General features: G+C 36.8%; 1 protein-coding gene across 1 annotated transcript in view; it reads right to left on the bottom strand.

Annotated features, from left to right (window-relative positions):
• Nucleotides 1–16,487, bottom strand: part of LOC141902107 (cadherin EGF LAG seven-pass G-type receptor 2-like) — a 161,393-nt gene that overhangs the window by 105,982 nt on the left and 38,924 nt on the right. Inside the window, exons 10-18 of the mRNA XM_074789748.1 lie at nucleotides 14,225–14,394; nucleotides 13,991–14,140; nucleotides 13,068–13,356; nucleotides 12,410–12,675; nucleotides 7,415–7,598; nucleotides 3,228–3,329; nucleotides 1,733–1,827; nucleotides 426–635; nucleotides 80–263 (exon numbers count right to left, since the gene is read on the bottom strand). Of these exons, the coding sequence (XP_074645849.1) occupies nucleotides 80–263; nucleotides 426–635; nucleotides 1,733–1,827; nucleotides 3,228–3,329; nucleotides 7,415–7,598; nucleotides 12,410–12,675; nucleotides 13,068–13,356; nucleotides 13,991–14,140; nucleotides 14,225–14,394 (1,650 nt within the window). The remainder of the gene's footprint in view (nucleotides 1–79; nucleotides 264–425; nucleotides 636–1,732; nucleotides 1,828–3,227; nucleotides 3,330–7,414; nucleotides 7,599–12,409; nucleotides 12,676–13,067; nucleotides 13,357–13,990; nucleotides 14,141–14,224; nucleotides 14,395–16,487) is intronic.

Here is a 16,487-nt window from a genome sequence, read left to right as displayed (position 1 = left end):
AGAAAATCTTTAAAAAAGTGTCAGTTACCCTTTAAACCCCTCAACACTGTTATAGATGGCTGAACAAATGTTTAAGTACCTATACGTGAGACAACAATATCAAAAGCCGGAAAGTGAGTAGGAGCCATATTCATTGCCAGCTTATGAGAGTATCGTTCCATCAACATCATCAACTCTTCTGCTCCAGCAGAACTATTTTGTATAACTATCCATTCATTTTTATATTTCAAGTCAAATATATAATTCATCGCATGTAGAAGGTTCTGAAATGAAAGAACAAATGTGGCCAATCTATGAGGCAGCTAAAAGTAATGTAATATGATAATCTGACTTTTTTGCTGTTCTTTACTTATTCCGAAACAGTTTTTGGATGAATTGACAAATATTATTGACATAAATACATTCTTTACAATCGTAAGACTTACCTCGATATAATTTTTGTTCTGTGTATGAGTAAGCTCAAGACCACTAAGACTGTTTTCATAAAGCAAAAGCTGTTTGAGAAGCCGATATGAAACATCAATATCACTGCCATAAAGAATGCTTGTATCCTCCAGCGCCTTTCTCAGTTGGTGAGCTCGAAGTCCAGCAAGATAAGTGGTAAATTTCATTTTGTGAGATTCGACTTTCATCAACTGTAGTTATAATTTAACACCGGCCTCATAAATAGAAGCACATCAAGATATAACAGTAACAGCATTAGATTTCAAGAATTTTACAGTATTAAAGACCAAGTGCCCATTCCACAAAACAACATTTCATAAAAGGCCATTGACAGATCAATTATTTGAATTCCTATTTTACGGTTCAATATAATCATAATAACCTACAGAAGCATTTTCAACATGAGTTAACCAAATCATTTTTTTGTATGACAGATATCAGACAAGGATGTGGCAATGCTAGGTGTATCTCCCCGGGGTAAGCTAACAGAAAAGGAGCAAGAAATTGAAGATAGCTGACAAACACATTCATACTTCATAAACAGCAGAGCTGATCATTGACTTACAAGAAAATTAAGGCATACAAGAAATTCAAGATGACTGTCATTTTGATGGCCGACGACCTTCATCGTATGGTTGTACATACTTGCAATAAAATTAAGAACAAGAGCCCCAAGGGGCACTATGGCCAGCCTGTCGGCTTTTCATAAATGGCAAATGATGCATTCTGAGGATATATTTGTGAAAATACACTCCCCGCTCAAGAGTCAATACACAGTTCAATCGTATTTTTAAGAGCTGGCAGTAACAAATACCTCAGATGACTCGTTTCCCTTGGTCTTATTGATTTGAATGCGGAATATAATTGAATTTTCTGAAATATGCTCAATAAAACAAAATCAATTTGGATTTGATATTTTGAATGTTCAATAAAGTAAAATTGAATTGGGTTTAATATTTTTAGCAGAATAAAATTTCATTCCTAAAAACCTATCACGATCAAGGCTGCATCCCAATGTCACAAGGTCATGGCCCACGGCAGACACTGAGTAAAACATACCATCTTTGTCGAAAAACTCTCCTGTAATTCTGCTGATTATTATTTCTTTTTCCCCTTTCCGTCCAGAAAAATTTCATAAAATGTATATTACGGGTACACAGACCTACGAACCAACCAACAGACTGATGGGAGCTATGACACTCCTCACGTCCTTCAGCCAATGGGCAATATCATTAGCAATGGGCTTATACATTCACTAATATTTTTTTCTCAGAAAGTATCAACTTACCTCATTCTTTAAATTGACTAAATTCAACGATAAACAATTGAACATATCAGGCATATACCAGCCGTTTTTTGCGCTACATCTACGAGTCACTCTGCCTGTGGAGAGAACCTTTTCACAGTAAAAAATATGATTCCATGTTAAAAAACATTCGACTCCACTTTTCACTTTAATAATCATACAGCACCAATGAAATCTTCTTGTATACAATGTTGCTACAATCATATATATTGCTATAATTACACTAAATATTTAAGGCTTAGCGTAAGAACCTCAGACCCCCCTCGTTTTTCGTGGATAACGCTTTTGTTGTGCTACAGTAGTCCATTGATCCACCCTGTTTGGTTTGGATTGCAGGAAACTGATCTAAAAACACATAAAATATAAAAATTTTCTCACACCCTGCGGCGTGATTACACAGTACTGCCCACTGACACCACCATCTTGGGTGCCTTTTTTGTGATATTGCCCTTTTTTCCCCAAGTAGAACCCCCCAAAAAAAATCCTGTGTATGGGCCTGGGCTTCATAGCCCCAATACAACCAAAATTCAAGGCCATTTGAGAAGCACTTCCAGGGCTTTTTCCCTCATGAAAAACCTTTTTACGGCAATATATCCTCCCTTCATTCATTTGTAAACAATCAAAGCAGTTTTAACAGGGTTCTTTGTGGCACTGCAATTCACTGCCCATGTTATGCCAAACTCACTACCACAGCAGCGACATTTTAAGAAATTTGCTTATTTTCAAGCCAGTGACCATATGCCTACACGCCACTAATGCCTTTTTAATTTGTTTTAGGAAAAATGAAATATAGATTTTTTTACGATCACAGACCTATTGAAACAGAAGGGAACATAGCTTCCTGTTTCGTTGAGTTATATTCATGAAAAATCTTGTAAGGACTGGGGAAAATAAGAAAGAGTGAAAACTGTATTTGATTGAATTCAAATGATGGGAGGAAACTTACTCTTTTGCAAATGATTGAATTGAAAACTAAGACAGAAATGTAAAAAAGAAAATTCTTCTCTTTTAAAAAATTAAGTATGATCAAATAACAACTTTTTTCAATGTGATGTTTTTTGGCAGAATTTCAGAGGAGGATCCTTTGCTGCAAGTAAATCAAAAAGGCCTTTGAACCAAGAAATTTGTATGAAAATCCGTCAATTGACACGATCTCAGGGGGGTTATACATGTAGTAACCACACACTGATTCATCATACCTGGCAGTGGGTCTCCCCGATGATTCAAATAGACCAGTATTGAAAAGAAATTAATACGACTTATACACTGTGCATTAAAATTAAACATTATCAAGCTGTTACCATTAATTTCCATCAGTACAGAAAAACAATCATAAATCTACAGATTTGTTACATTTTCAAAATTCAAGGCGCCAAAATCTAGCTTAATATGATGCTCAAAAGTATTCATTGCATAGATTTTATATGGTTACATCTAATAAACCATAAAAAAATTTGTTGATTAATCTTTTCCTTACCAATTGATGTTCTTGGACAAGACTTGGTAGCAACACTACTGAAGTTAGTTCTTGGCCACAGAATTCCATCAATCCAATTGCGGGGACACATCGTGTAGATAACTTGAAAGATTTGAATCACAAGAATATGTTTAACATAAATTTTTTTCATCTCATCTCTAACCAAAATTATGTAACAGGAATTAAATCCAACATTTGGCAAGGCAGGGCTATCCAGTGAGACCACAATACTTCACCTTCATGCCCCGTAAGTATTTAGTTTTTCTGTAAATATTAAATAAAATGAAGATCATGCGTTTGTAAAGTTCTGATGAGGGGCAAGCTGAAGAAGAAAACACAATTTGCAACGAAAACACAAAATCCAAGATAAAAACTATTTCATTATGTTTTCCAGAGTTTTATTAAATTTATGCAAATACCCTGTGTTTTCATTAAGAGAAATGAATTCCATGAGTCATCCCCATTTTTCTGGAAACCTAGTCACCCTGCTATGTCCGTAAATATTGGGATCAAAATGGAAGTCCATGACACGTATCCATGGATGTGCCCAATGGAATGAGTATAAAGTGGGCCTAATTATTGACTGTTCTTTATGATAGATTTAACCCTAACGAATGTTAGAGGAGCCTTTGTTTTCTAATTGCAGAGATGCCACTTAAGTGAAGCTAAAAATCCGGAAAATAAGTCGAGGGTCTGGGGGCCCTCCCCAGAAAATTTTTTGAAATTAGAACGCCAGGAGATGCGTTCTGGCGCAATACGCGTTATAGGCCTCACTTTCATTACCGGAAGTGTGTATAAATTTTCACGTCTGTCAATTACAATCCAATGAAAATCTGTCGCTTCAAACTTTCAGTAAGCATTTTCTCAAAGGTTATACACTCACTCACTCCAAGATATGTCAATAACAACAATGTGTATAGATCATTTTTTCAAATAGCGATTGGTTCCGTCAAATACACCTCATATATAAACCAGAGCCAAAAACAAACGAAGCGTCAGTCGATTTCGATCGTCGCGTCATCTTGGTTTAATTATGGAACTATAACGGAACTATTCCGTTATAGTTCTATGGTTTAATCGTGTACTGCGGGGTTGTTGCCACCACGTGGCAGCACAATACGGCTTTTTCGAACCCTCTACGGAGCCGTTACGTTTTGATGTTTAGGGTCGAATCCCGAATTGATTTTATTTTTTTCGCGATGTTTTCTTTTGTGGTTATTTGACTTCTACCGAAAATCCGGAAATGAAATTGGATTTTTTTTAAATCCGGAATTCCGGAGAAATCCGGAGAAGTGGCAACTCTGTAATTGGCTTTAAAAAAGCCGATATTTTTGGGTTCAGATTTTAGCCAAAAAGTTCATATGAATTTTTACGAGGCCCCCTTTAAAATTCAGCTCGCTAGGATTTGGAGAATGGATAATGACTTTAATGTATGATTTGTATGAGTATATGGTCAGTTGGACAGTCAAAGGGCCTTAGCTCTGGAAACCATGTCAATTAAATTCACTCCATTTGTATAATGATAGACTCAGCCTACGGCTGGCCAAAAAATGTGTAAAAAGTGCTGATTTCAGAACAACAATGGCTGCCAGTTGGCCATCTTGAATCTGAATGGGCCAGTTTTGGGCCTAAGATGTGTCTAGGGTAGATACATACATAACTGAAATATCAAGACATGATACTCTTTATTTTCTATCTAGCAATAACGGAATGATCTACTAGCGAAATTTCACACTCTGCATTAACAAGATTAAAGTATTTATTCGTTCGACAAATCTTTGTCTGAACTCCCACCAACAAGTTATAAGTGGTGACACGAAAATGACGTCATCGACTCACTACCATCCCATAACCTTCATGACTACATCTTGAAGATAAAAATAAGCAACACATTCCCATGAAATTCAATAGGGTAAGGGATTTCATTACTGCATTGAATGTTCTGAAAGTTGCTTTGTTCAAAAGTTACTTTGTACCAAAGGATGAAAGTTTCATACGTGATAGCAAAATGGACTTAGCTTAAGCAAACTAGGGGTCCAGGGACACCATGCCCACTTGGGAAGTGGTTTAAAATGCTCAACAATCTAACAATTTCAATACTCAACGCCCCCTGGTGACCATATACAACTAGAAAGAAACTTTAAAAGAGGACGTTCGTTTGTGAAACGCATGTAGACCCAGACACCTCCCACATTGATTGGAAAAATTTGAATACCGGCTATTCAAGTGTCATCCTATTGCGTAATTTAAAAATTATTCCTTGGGATTCAAAAATCGAGGAATCAACCATAAATTCTGCCATAAGTTTTACATCTATTCAAAAAATTGAGTAGGAGGCCGGTGAAGGTTTTAACGTTTTAAGTTAGTTCTCATGAGACTGAATGCAAGTGGATTTAGGGGTTGGACTAGTCCTACCCTTCAGAATTTGAATTTTGCCCGCCAAAAAGTATTTGAATAGATTTGCTAAGCAAAAATAAATTCAAATGGCATAAAATACCCCTTTTGGTCCTATATATTCGGAGGGCCAAAGGAACCCCACCAATGTTTGCCTTGCACTTAGATAACCATAAAATAAAAGTAGTCAGGAAGTATTAATGGCAAGAAAACTTGAGTAAAATATTATTAAACACATTTTACAACAGGATATGATCTGTAGTCAAATGTGTGTCTGCCAGATGATGTTTCTTCTAGGCTGTTTATGTCCTAAAAATTTAAAAAAAAAACAAAAACAACGACAATAGATATTTCAATACATAACCCCTGGACAAGAATTATTTCAGAGAGAGTCTATAAAACGTGAATACTTGATTGTACAATCTAATGGCATAGCAGTTGGCTCCAGTTGAAAAATCATTGGACAAAAGAAAAAATCAAAAAAGTTTTGGCGCCAAAAAATCTAATTTGTTGCCAGGTTTGTTTACACATGTGCGCGATGCACGTGGTTATATTATTGTTTACATCTGACGTCATCGGCAGATCGCAAGCCCCGCCCCACGTGTCAATCAAATGGCTTATAGGCAAAATGTTAAAAGAACCCTACTAAAAAAACTATGCAGTGTAACAATCCGGGATTTTCGGTACAGAATCCGACGCCAAATACCTTAATTTGAAGTGGATTGCTTCCGATTCATGGCGGCTGTATTTGGTCACGTAAGTCAAACTGACAGCATGTGTGTGCGTGTCGAGCGGACCATTGCGTAATTTTCAATGCTGCGAACGTCTCTAGATTCTCACAGGGCCTCTATGCGCTCACAAAGAATTAGGTTAAGTCACCATATATGTTGACACTCACCTTTAAAGAGACTTCGTACGGTCCTCTAAAGTTAACATCCACGATACAACGATTTTAAAAATGGCACTTCCGTCGATCACTATACCCTCTACGTCATAAGCAACACGTGATGTGCTGATTTTGGCAAACAACAATGGCTGCCAGTCGGCCATCTTGAATCTGAGAGGGCCATTTTTTGGGCTGAAGATGTGTCTAGGGTAGATACATGTATAAACCAAATATCAAGACACAACCTTGAAGCGTCTTTAAAACTTCCCAAAATAACTGGATTCCGTCTACGGACGGACGAAAAGTGAACGCAATAGCCCGCTGGGACTTAAGTCCCAAGTGGGCTAAAAAGTCCATAAAAATCTAACTCTGAATACTACCCTAAAATATATATCTAAAAGTAGATAAAGATAAAGGATCAATGGTCCAGTGGCTCGCCAAAATGGTGTGAAGTAAAAAATGGGCCCTGGGGGGATTCAAATAAATACGAAAGATCAAGGTAATTGATCAAAGCGTCTTCAAAATTTCCCTCAAAAAGTTCAAAAACGTATAAAAAGTGCTGATTTTGGCAAACAACAATGGCTGCCAGTCGGCCATCTTGATTCTGACAGAGCCAGTTTTTGGGCTGAAGATGTGCCTAGGGTAGATACATGTGTAACCCAAATATCAAGACAGTACATTGTAGCGTCTTCAAAACTTCCCAAAATAACTGGATTCAGTCTACGGACAGACGACGGACGAAAAGTGAACGCAATAGCCCGCTGGGACTTAAGTCCCGAGTGGGCTAAAAATCAGAACAGTTGGCAGCTCTCTAGTCATGATTTGAACTTGACCCCATGAGAAACCAACAAAACTTCTACTGCCTTTAATGTTCTGTGGGTTGAGCAATTTAAATATATAAACTTACTTTGACATCCTTGTAATGTTATTTCCCCATAACGACTATAGCACCTGTCACATTGCCGTCCAGTAACACCATCCTTGCAATGACACTGTCCATTCCGAGGGTCACATTTACGACTAACAGATCCAAGTGTATAGCAATCACATGGCCGACATTCGTTACTGCCAGGAAGTTTATAATGATTAAGCTGTCACAAAAAGAATTGAAACCAATTACTAACAAGTCATAATGCACACAGACACAGCCCTAACATTATGTTAAATATTGAAAATATTTATCAATGAATTTGTCATCTTAACTCTTTGCCTGCCGGGCCTATTTTTCAGGAAATGCTGCGCTTTGCCAGGATTTCAGTGTTTTTCAGAGATTCGTAAAACAAAAACTAAAAGAGATATCATCATCAAATTTGTTTTATTTTGTTCATCTGGTCTTGCTTTTTCATGTAAAATAAGCAGCATTTCTCCTAAAAGTGATAAAATCTGCAGCAATCACTAGTGCAGAGGGGGTATTTTGCATAAAATATGCCCATTCATGCGTGTTCAGACTCCATTTCAATAGATGACGTCACTAACACACTGCATTGAACGAATGATGATAGTTTTTTTTAGTAGTAAAGGCATTAAACTAACTGGGTGTTGTGCGATGAATTCGCCATCTATCGTTAAAGTTAAGAAAGAAGTCAACCGTACCAGTACAGTTTTGGCAGGCAATGAATTAACAGTCATCATTATGGCCAGGATGATTTCCACAATTAAAATTCTAGTTACACCACCCAGGTATATGGTTGGATATAGGCATCAATTACACATAAGAACATGGAAACAAACCTGTAACAGACAGAGCTAATTCACCTTTTACCGATGGATCGCTCTCATAACTTAAGTCTATCCCAGTGGTTATGACCATTGTATTTCACACACAAAGAGCCACTATCTACGACATTTATATGTACTGATAGCTTGTAATGGCTAAGCTCTCACTGAGCATCACTGACTTACTGGTCCCAGCTGCTTTTACTATGGCTACAGGCCAGATTGAATAAAGAACAAGACTTTTCCAAACTTGCTATTAGAAAATATAGAAACGAGCGCTGAAAAATCAGTTTTGAAGTCTTGTTGCATTAAAGAGTGAATATTTTCGCATGATATTGAAGTCAATGTTTACATTACAACATGTCAGAACTAATTTCCACATTGAAGCATTTTATTTAGACAATACAAGAGCATACAACTCATGAGATAATTCTAGAGAATAAACAAATCCACAATCCCATAGTCATTTGTAAACATATTTCAACAGACTTTGAAGAGCTTTGCCTGTTTTGATATCCAATTTTTTCGAATGTCACTTTGGAATGCTGTTCCCGAAAATATTGTCAGACATTTAAGATCACTATTCTCTCTTTAAAGGTAAATGAGTCATTTGTAAACATATTTCAAAAGACTTTGAAGAGCTTTGCCTGTTTTGATGTCCAAATTTTTCGGCTGTCATTTTGGTATACTGTTCCCGAAAAAATTGTCAGACATTTCAGATCAATGTTCTCTCTTTAAAGGGTAAACGGTGTTCTTTGAAAAGTTTGAGGGTTTTTAAAATCCAGTTCATGTAGATGGTGTAGCAGGGCTAATACAGGAACAACAAGAGGCCCATGGGCCTTGAAGCATTGGTAGATTATACTGTGGTATTAAGTGGTTATAATGTTTTACATCTGCCGGCAAATCTTCTATGACGATGTTGATTGGGAGGACCACAGACTTAGGCTAAACAAAAATGATACCTTGTTTCTCCGCAGCGGCCGGGTCATTTTTGTAAAATATGATAAAATTTATAAACAGTTCATTTCTATAGCGGCCGGGTCTGTTATGGTGAAATTGATCACGATTTAAAAAAAAGTAATGTATAGGGTAGATAGGCGGCCGGCCGGGTCAACATTTAAGCTCAGCAGAGCGGAGAAACAAGGTATCAATTTTTTTTGGCCTTAAAGGTCTATTTGTCTAGTACGATTTTATTCCTGAAAATGAATTTATTTTCTGCCGAACGATTTAGCCTAGGCTATTTGTACTGTTAAACCTCATTAATGCGATTCTGTTAAAAAGACGAAACTAGTTTATTCTGATGTTTTCCATTATGTCCAAGCCAAGATATTTATATCAATCAAGATTTGGATACAAAAACCCATTTTCACGCATGAACTGTTAGGCCTCACTGAATAATGAAAACAAAAACAGAACGATTTTTCTGAATGCAATTGCAAGACCCTCTGATCTTAGAGCTCCAAGCTCTGATGCATGTACGCATGCAAAACGTCGCAGAGAGCGATGCCGGCGTTGGTGTCACTGAGGCCGGCTGATGATTGTTTGTTTGTTTGGCTTTACGTACGTCGTTTGGATCTTGGTTTCCCAAGACTATTCCGGTTGGATTGTTCATTTAACCTCACGATGACGGTACGGCCTTTGAAGTGTTGCCCGCACACTGTTTGCAGCCAGCAGGACTCGAACCCACTTGTCACTCAGCATTGATAGTGGATTCAACAGCATCACGCCTTATCTCACTGAGCTACCGAGGCCGCTCGATTCAATTCCAAAAAACTACAGCAACGGTAAATAACCATCGCAATATTGCAATTTACGACAAACAACGCGTAAATTCAATCACTGTTGTTTAACGCATGGAAAAGATAATAAAAGGTATTTTTCCCCGGCGCGCATTACAAAGTGAATCTCTACCGAGTGCGTAAGAGGGTGCTACCGCCTTATGAGTGCGCAGCAGGCGGGTAGGGCGTCCTAAAGTGAAAACTTATATTAGAATATAGCCGAATCAGTCAACTGATTGATGATACAACATGGTTGTTCTCGGCGTAGGCTACTTAACAATGATATTTTCATCCAATAAACAACTCTGGTAAAATTGAATAAAATGATCTATCTTTATTGGTGATATCGTATCATGGTGGTAGCTGGTAGCCTACCGTTTACCGTTTGATGTTTCGTGTCATCATGAAATGGTTTTAACTTTAGTAAAGGCGTTCCCGCACGATCACATACGGGTTTCAGTCACGAGTAGGCTACCGTTCCACTGCTCTAGATGTATGTAATCTGACGCTGAGAATTAATCCCAAATAATCCCATAGATACTGATAGTTGGAATTACAGTGATATCCAAACACAGTGATATTTATAAACCGGAGGTACATAATTTTATGTTTTTCTATTCAGAAGAGGCTGTTCCCCATTCTTTACTGCCAATGTCAATGCGGACATATCGCTATGCGATTGTTTAACCCGCTCTCATCAACCAGATAATGAACGAGAAAAATGCGACCGAAAAACCATTTGGACCATTAAATCAGAAATCTGGCGACGCTATGTTGTGGGGAATAATTGAAACATTTTTTTTAGTCATTTTCAGCTGTTTCTAATGTTTTACGTGAACGGAGTGACAATTTGAAGTTACTATGAAAATGAGAAGAGTCGGCGCTATTTTTTCGTACTACTATTTTCGATCTATTTTACTAGCATTGGCATGACGTCATAGACGTCAACCAATGCTAATAAAAAATCAAATCCACAGGAACAAAGAGATTTTGTTATTAGAATGGTTATTGAAATGAGCCTTGAACAACTCATAGTTGATGGGATATCATTGACTCTTGCATTCAGTAGTCGCCTGATATCAGTAACACATAGGGTTCAGTGTATAAAAACCACATGGATCCAATGTATAATGATAAGACTCTATGAAGAACTGTGGCAGTTATAACCACTGGGATAGACTTTATAGTTTTGCATGTACATCCCTCGACGTCCCATAAAAACAATAGCACCCCCCCACATAGGTTTGATTATTTATTGAAAAATGGTAGTAACCTGATATCTCATTAGTTATTCTCAAAAAATTAATCAATTCATAAGGTACCATTGCTCTATATGAAACAAATTATCTATTCAATAAATATAAATTAACAGGCCAATTTTTGGATGGAGTTACAACCTACATTCATCTTTTGATAATGCTATATAAAATTCTCTGATATGGCAAAGTTCCGTATCTCGAAAATCAGGCCACATTGTAACAGCAAGAAACTTTATTTTTGATTGAGTACTATGGGAGGGCCTAATCCGTGGACCTACCAGGGTGATATAATGGAAGATGTCCATCTTGGCAGCAATTTTTGGACAGCCAGAAAGCTGAATTTCAGGTGTAAAATATGGACCTAGTACATTAGGCCAAAAAAAATATATTCTGTTTCTGGTCAGGGCCTTCTGCACAAAAAGATGCGGTGATGCGGTTTTTTAAAAACAATCCTACATATGACTAGGCGTCGTCCATTTGTTGTGTATGCAAAAGGGGAGTGAGGTTTTTCTGAAAATGCGTACACTACATTGTAGATAACAAATCTGAATGGATGTATAGTAGCCGGCCCTTTCACAGTTAATATCGATATCAACATGCCTTTGTCTATTCAAAAACCGCTTTTCATTCACAATCAAGACAATAGCAATAAATAGATGGATTAAACTTCAGCGTTTTACTTCTGCATTTCACAACATAGATAACTAGATGGCGCTAGGTTTATAAGAAATCGCACGTTGTTTGATGTTATGTAGAGTACTAAATAGAAATTCAAGATGTCCACCCTGGTAGCCACATTGGAAAAGCAATATTTTTGATTTCATCCCTGGACCTACCGCCATTATAGCAACCAAGCTACAAGAAAATTGCACATAATTTGAAGTGTGTAGAGAGCTAATGAGGAAAAGGCACCAACGTAACGTTATAATTATAGGCCAAAAATGTACATTATTTGCATATGGCAGCATAATAATTCCCAAGACCCATCGTGAAATACTGCCTATCATTTGTCTTAATCATGTTGAATTTAAACTGAATTTTTTCAGTGCCTGTGCTCAAAGGGCATACAACTTTTTTAGAAAAATATATGAGACAAAATGACTGATATAATAAGCGTAATATTAGAAGTGCCACCTTCCATTCCATTACCTCACAAACGCAATCACCAGTAGATGTATTACACGATGGAGCAAATCCTCCTGAACTCGGACAGTTGCAAGGGCCACATATTGGATATCCGTACCATCCCTTAGGGCATGGCTGGCCGATCACATGTTCACAATATTTTCCACTATGATATTCATTACATGAGCACCGATAACCATGAGGAGACTGCTTATCAAAACGACAGATTCCACCATGTTGACAAGGATTGAAATTTTCACATATGTTCTCACACATTTCTCCATAAAACCCTATAAATGAAAGGTAAAACCATTTATCCAGTAGAAATGTCCTATCCATAGAAACGATAAAACCAATAATTCAAAGAGAGTTTTTGAATATTCAAGGAACGATTTGTGTACTACTGTATTTTCATCTGTCATATTTTCTCAAAGTTCTATATTTTAATTCCCCTCAATTACTTCAGTTTTAAATACTAAATTTGTCTTTGTTCTTGGCATATTTTTATTAACTCTGTATTCCTGATGATAATTAGGTTATAGTCCTTAGTACATAGTTACTTTTCAGACATTATCTTTATCTTTCTCATTATATCAGCGTGGGATTCTGTATATAAAGACTAAAATAAAATCTATAGGCATGGATCATAATAACCCGGGCTTATATGCTTGATATTTGTTACCTTTGTCACATTTGCATCTGTGTTCATCCAAATTTCTTAGACATGTGCTGTTTTTAGGACAAGGATTATATCTGCATCCATCAGCAAAATTACAGTCTTCTAGTGTATTGTATTGAGATGACAATCGCAAATGAGAATTCACAAAGTTTCCAACATAGATATTTTTGACACAGCCTTTAAATCCTTTCAATACATGGTTACCACCATCTGTTGCCGATGATAGGAGTCCACCAACATAGATTTTTCGAACGGTCAATCCATCAATGCCAATAGTCATTGCAGTATATTTCTAAAAGCAAAAAAATAGTCATATGCAATAAATTAAGGCAAATTATTCTATTCCCTATTCATAGCATACACCATGCCTTGTTTGCTTGTTAGTATCAATGAGGACTGGGCAAACTGCAATGAAATCTCATATCTTGGGATCCACCAGGTGGTTGAATTCTATCAATCAAAATGGTCTTGTAATTTACTATATTTCTATGATCTTTTAACTACGGAAGCCCCCAGGTGACAAATGAGATAATTTTCGACTTAATAACTCGAATTTCGATATTAAGTCGAAATTCGACATTGACATGAAAATAACTCGGAAATTCGCCATGAAAATAACTCGAATTTCTACATAATTAACTTGAAATTTGACTTATTAGGTCGAATTTCATTGCTTATCAAGTCACAACGATGGGTTAACACACCTACAGGTACAAAGTTTACAAGGTGCCTGTTCACACTAAATGATGTATTCATCTGCATATTAGTTGACTTAATAAATAAATTAATTTCAACGACTCGCTGATAAACTTTTATTCAAAATTTTTCTGTTCCTTGAGAACTAATAGGTAAAAAGATGGTTCAAGGGGAAAAGGAAATGCAGTCTATTAATTGCTTAAAATCCTTAATAATTTGGCATGCGTTACCTGTATAGCTTGTCCATAGTTTAAAGTAAGGATGACTTCAGAGATTTCCCATCTGATTTCTAGATGATGCCACTTTCCATCTGAAAGTGTTATCTGATCAAACACTAACACATGATTGTTTAAACTGCACTTAATAAAACCTTTCACCACCTGAAATATGCAAAGGGAATTTTTACACTCAAAGAGTCCAATGATAGGTCAGTGATTACCTGTGAATTGAGCTACACTCAATACCTCTATAGTTGCATTTGTATTTTTGTTGCCGAGCACAATAAACATAAGCAATACATCTTGCTTATTTGTTCGAAATGATATCCCATTGTACCAGGGAAATTGTATTGGAAGAACTTCGGTTTGTTGAAACTCCAAATAGCTATCACCAAGCAAGGTCCTTGTAGCGACAACTGAAGGTAGAAAACAAAATTTTGATACATTATTGAATTAATATTTTGGGTAGTGAGCATTGCATGAGCATTTACATATCTATGCAGTAGAATACGCATAAGTCGAATCTCTTGGGACTTAATTTATAAGTCCCAAGGAATCAGTACAACTTTTTTTCTCAAAATGTAATATGGGATGACCAAAACCTGTCATTTCTCTAAAACCAGTAAATTTTATTTTCCGTGGGTATGCAGAACTACGTATTTTGGGCCACCGTGGACTTCATTTAAGAGTCCATGGTACTACTGAGCTAATCTCGTGGAAATAACTTGCAATGAATCGAAGTAACTTGTCCGTTTTATGTTTTAATGACACAAATGACTGGCACATAATTCAGTGAAAATGAATCTTGAAACTTTTGATCCAAGTTAGACATACGAAAATGTACAGCAATTATTCTCATATGACTTCAGAAACTGACCGTTACACGCATACAGTCATACCTCGATTCTATTCATACAATATAGATTTAGAATACAAGTTTCGCAAGGTAAATGCATTACTTAACAGTCTACCGACGAGACTCCGTAGCAGGTGTGGGTAACTCAAATTGGTTGTTGCCATGCATAGGGAATCCTGTTAATGAGGAATCTCCGTCTAAACGTCATGTATGTGGGTCATCGGACGTTTACATCATAATTTTACATAGCAAATTAGTACCACTATTGGCATTAAATTTTGTGCCACAAAAAGTGAATGCATTTGCTCAAAAGTGACGGCATTGGTAAACCACTAAAATTTTGTGTGATTATGTAATTATTATCATAGTTACCATTTGAATAATTCCGAAAGCAAATATAAAATATAGCTGCAAAGCAGCGATAACGGGTTTTCTGGATGCATGTGATCGAAAGGAAAAATTAATTACCGGGTATTCGATGGAAAAAATAAAATGAGATGATTTGGATATTATCGGAGCAATCCTCTTTTTGGTTGAATGGTCTAACCCCAGTATAGTCCCCCGTGATTTGGAAATTCTCGGAGCCCTCCTTTATTTACTTACTAAATGACGTCACAAACTGTTATTTCGCCGGTGCTTGTCTAACAATTCAATTCAATTCTTTATTTACAGTAACCTAATAAGTAATTTTAAGTTTCAAATAGGATGGAAAGTACATTCAGACAATCTGTTGGTTCAGAGAGACCGTTTCTACAGTATCAATTTATACATATCGTTTCGAAGCTGTCAGTTGTCCAATCTGAATGAAGATGAATTTTATTGGACGAAATCGGCGGAAAATATATAATAATAATAATAATCAACAGAATTTCAAGAGGGTTTTCGACGAAAGTCAGAAAACCCTAATAAATGTCCTAAAGTTACCAAAAAACATTTTGCGACAGCTGACAATGTAAAGACTGGTTGGCGGGTATCACATGGTGACAGCACATGGCGCCCCAATTTTGATTGTCGGTTGAGTCCTTGTACTTTTCACATTTTCATTATGATTATGGATCTACGATTGCAGTCCTTCTAAAATCAATTTTATTTCATGGTATTATTTATATCTATCAGTGTAGGCTGCAATAAATTCACCTTAGAGTCATGCACTCAACAACAAAGTGATGACAACCAGCACCAGTCTTTACTTCAATCAGCTGCTTCGCTAAATTTGTGATTCTTAGTAATTTTTTTACATTTTAGCGTTTGAAGCGGAATTTTATCGAATCCAACACATGATATCATACTTAAAGGATTACTCATGACAATGTATATAGTAAGTAAAATAATGCTTTGAAGCGCCAGATTTTTATCGCAAGTGAACTAGAACATGGCGGATTTAGGTACCAATTTCCGGTTCTGACTAGCGCAATCAAGCGAGAAATTCCAGAACCTGAATTTGTTGATATTCCCTATTGGGTTAGGTGAACTTGAGGGCCACAGCGTCGATCCTCCTGGATACAGGAGCCTCAGCAACTGTTCTTAGATTTTCATTCTGGGAAGCTAGCCCTAGGAGCCAAGACCCTTGTGATCTGAAATCGGTAGTTGGTAACCCTACCACAGAAAATGGGCAGGCCTTGTCACTTTAAGTGGGCAGTTGATGTTACCCTT

Source organism: Tubulanus polymorphus, chromosome 3 (genome assembly GCF_964204645.1).
Source record: "Tubulanus polymorphus chromosome 3, tnTubPoly1.2, whole genome shotgun sequence".
NCBI classification, from domain to species: domain Eukaryota; kingdom Metazoa; phylum Nemertea; class Palaeonemertea; order Tubulaniformes; family Tubulanidae; genus Tubulanus; species Tubulanus polymorphus.
Note: the sequence above shows the minus strand (reverse complement) of the source record. Positions and strands in the feature narration are given on the sequence as shown.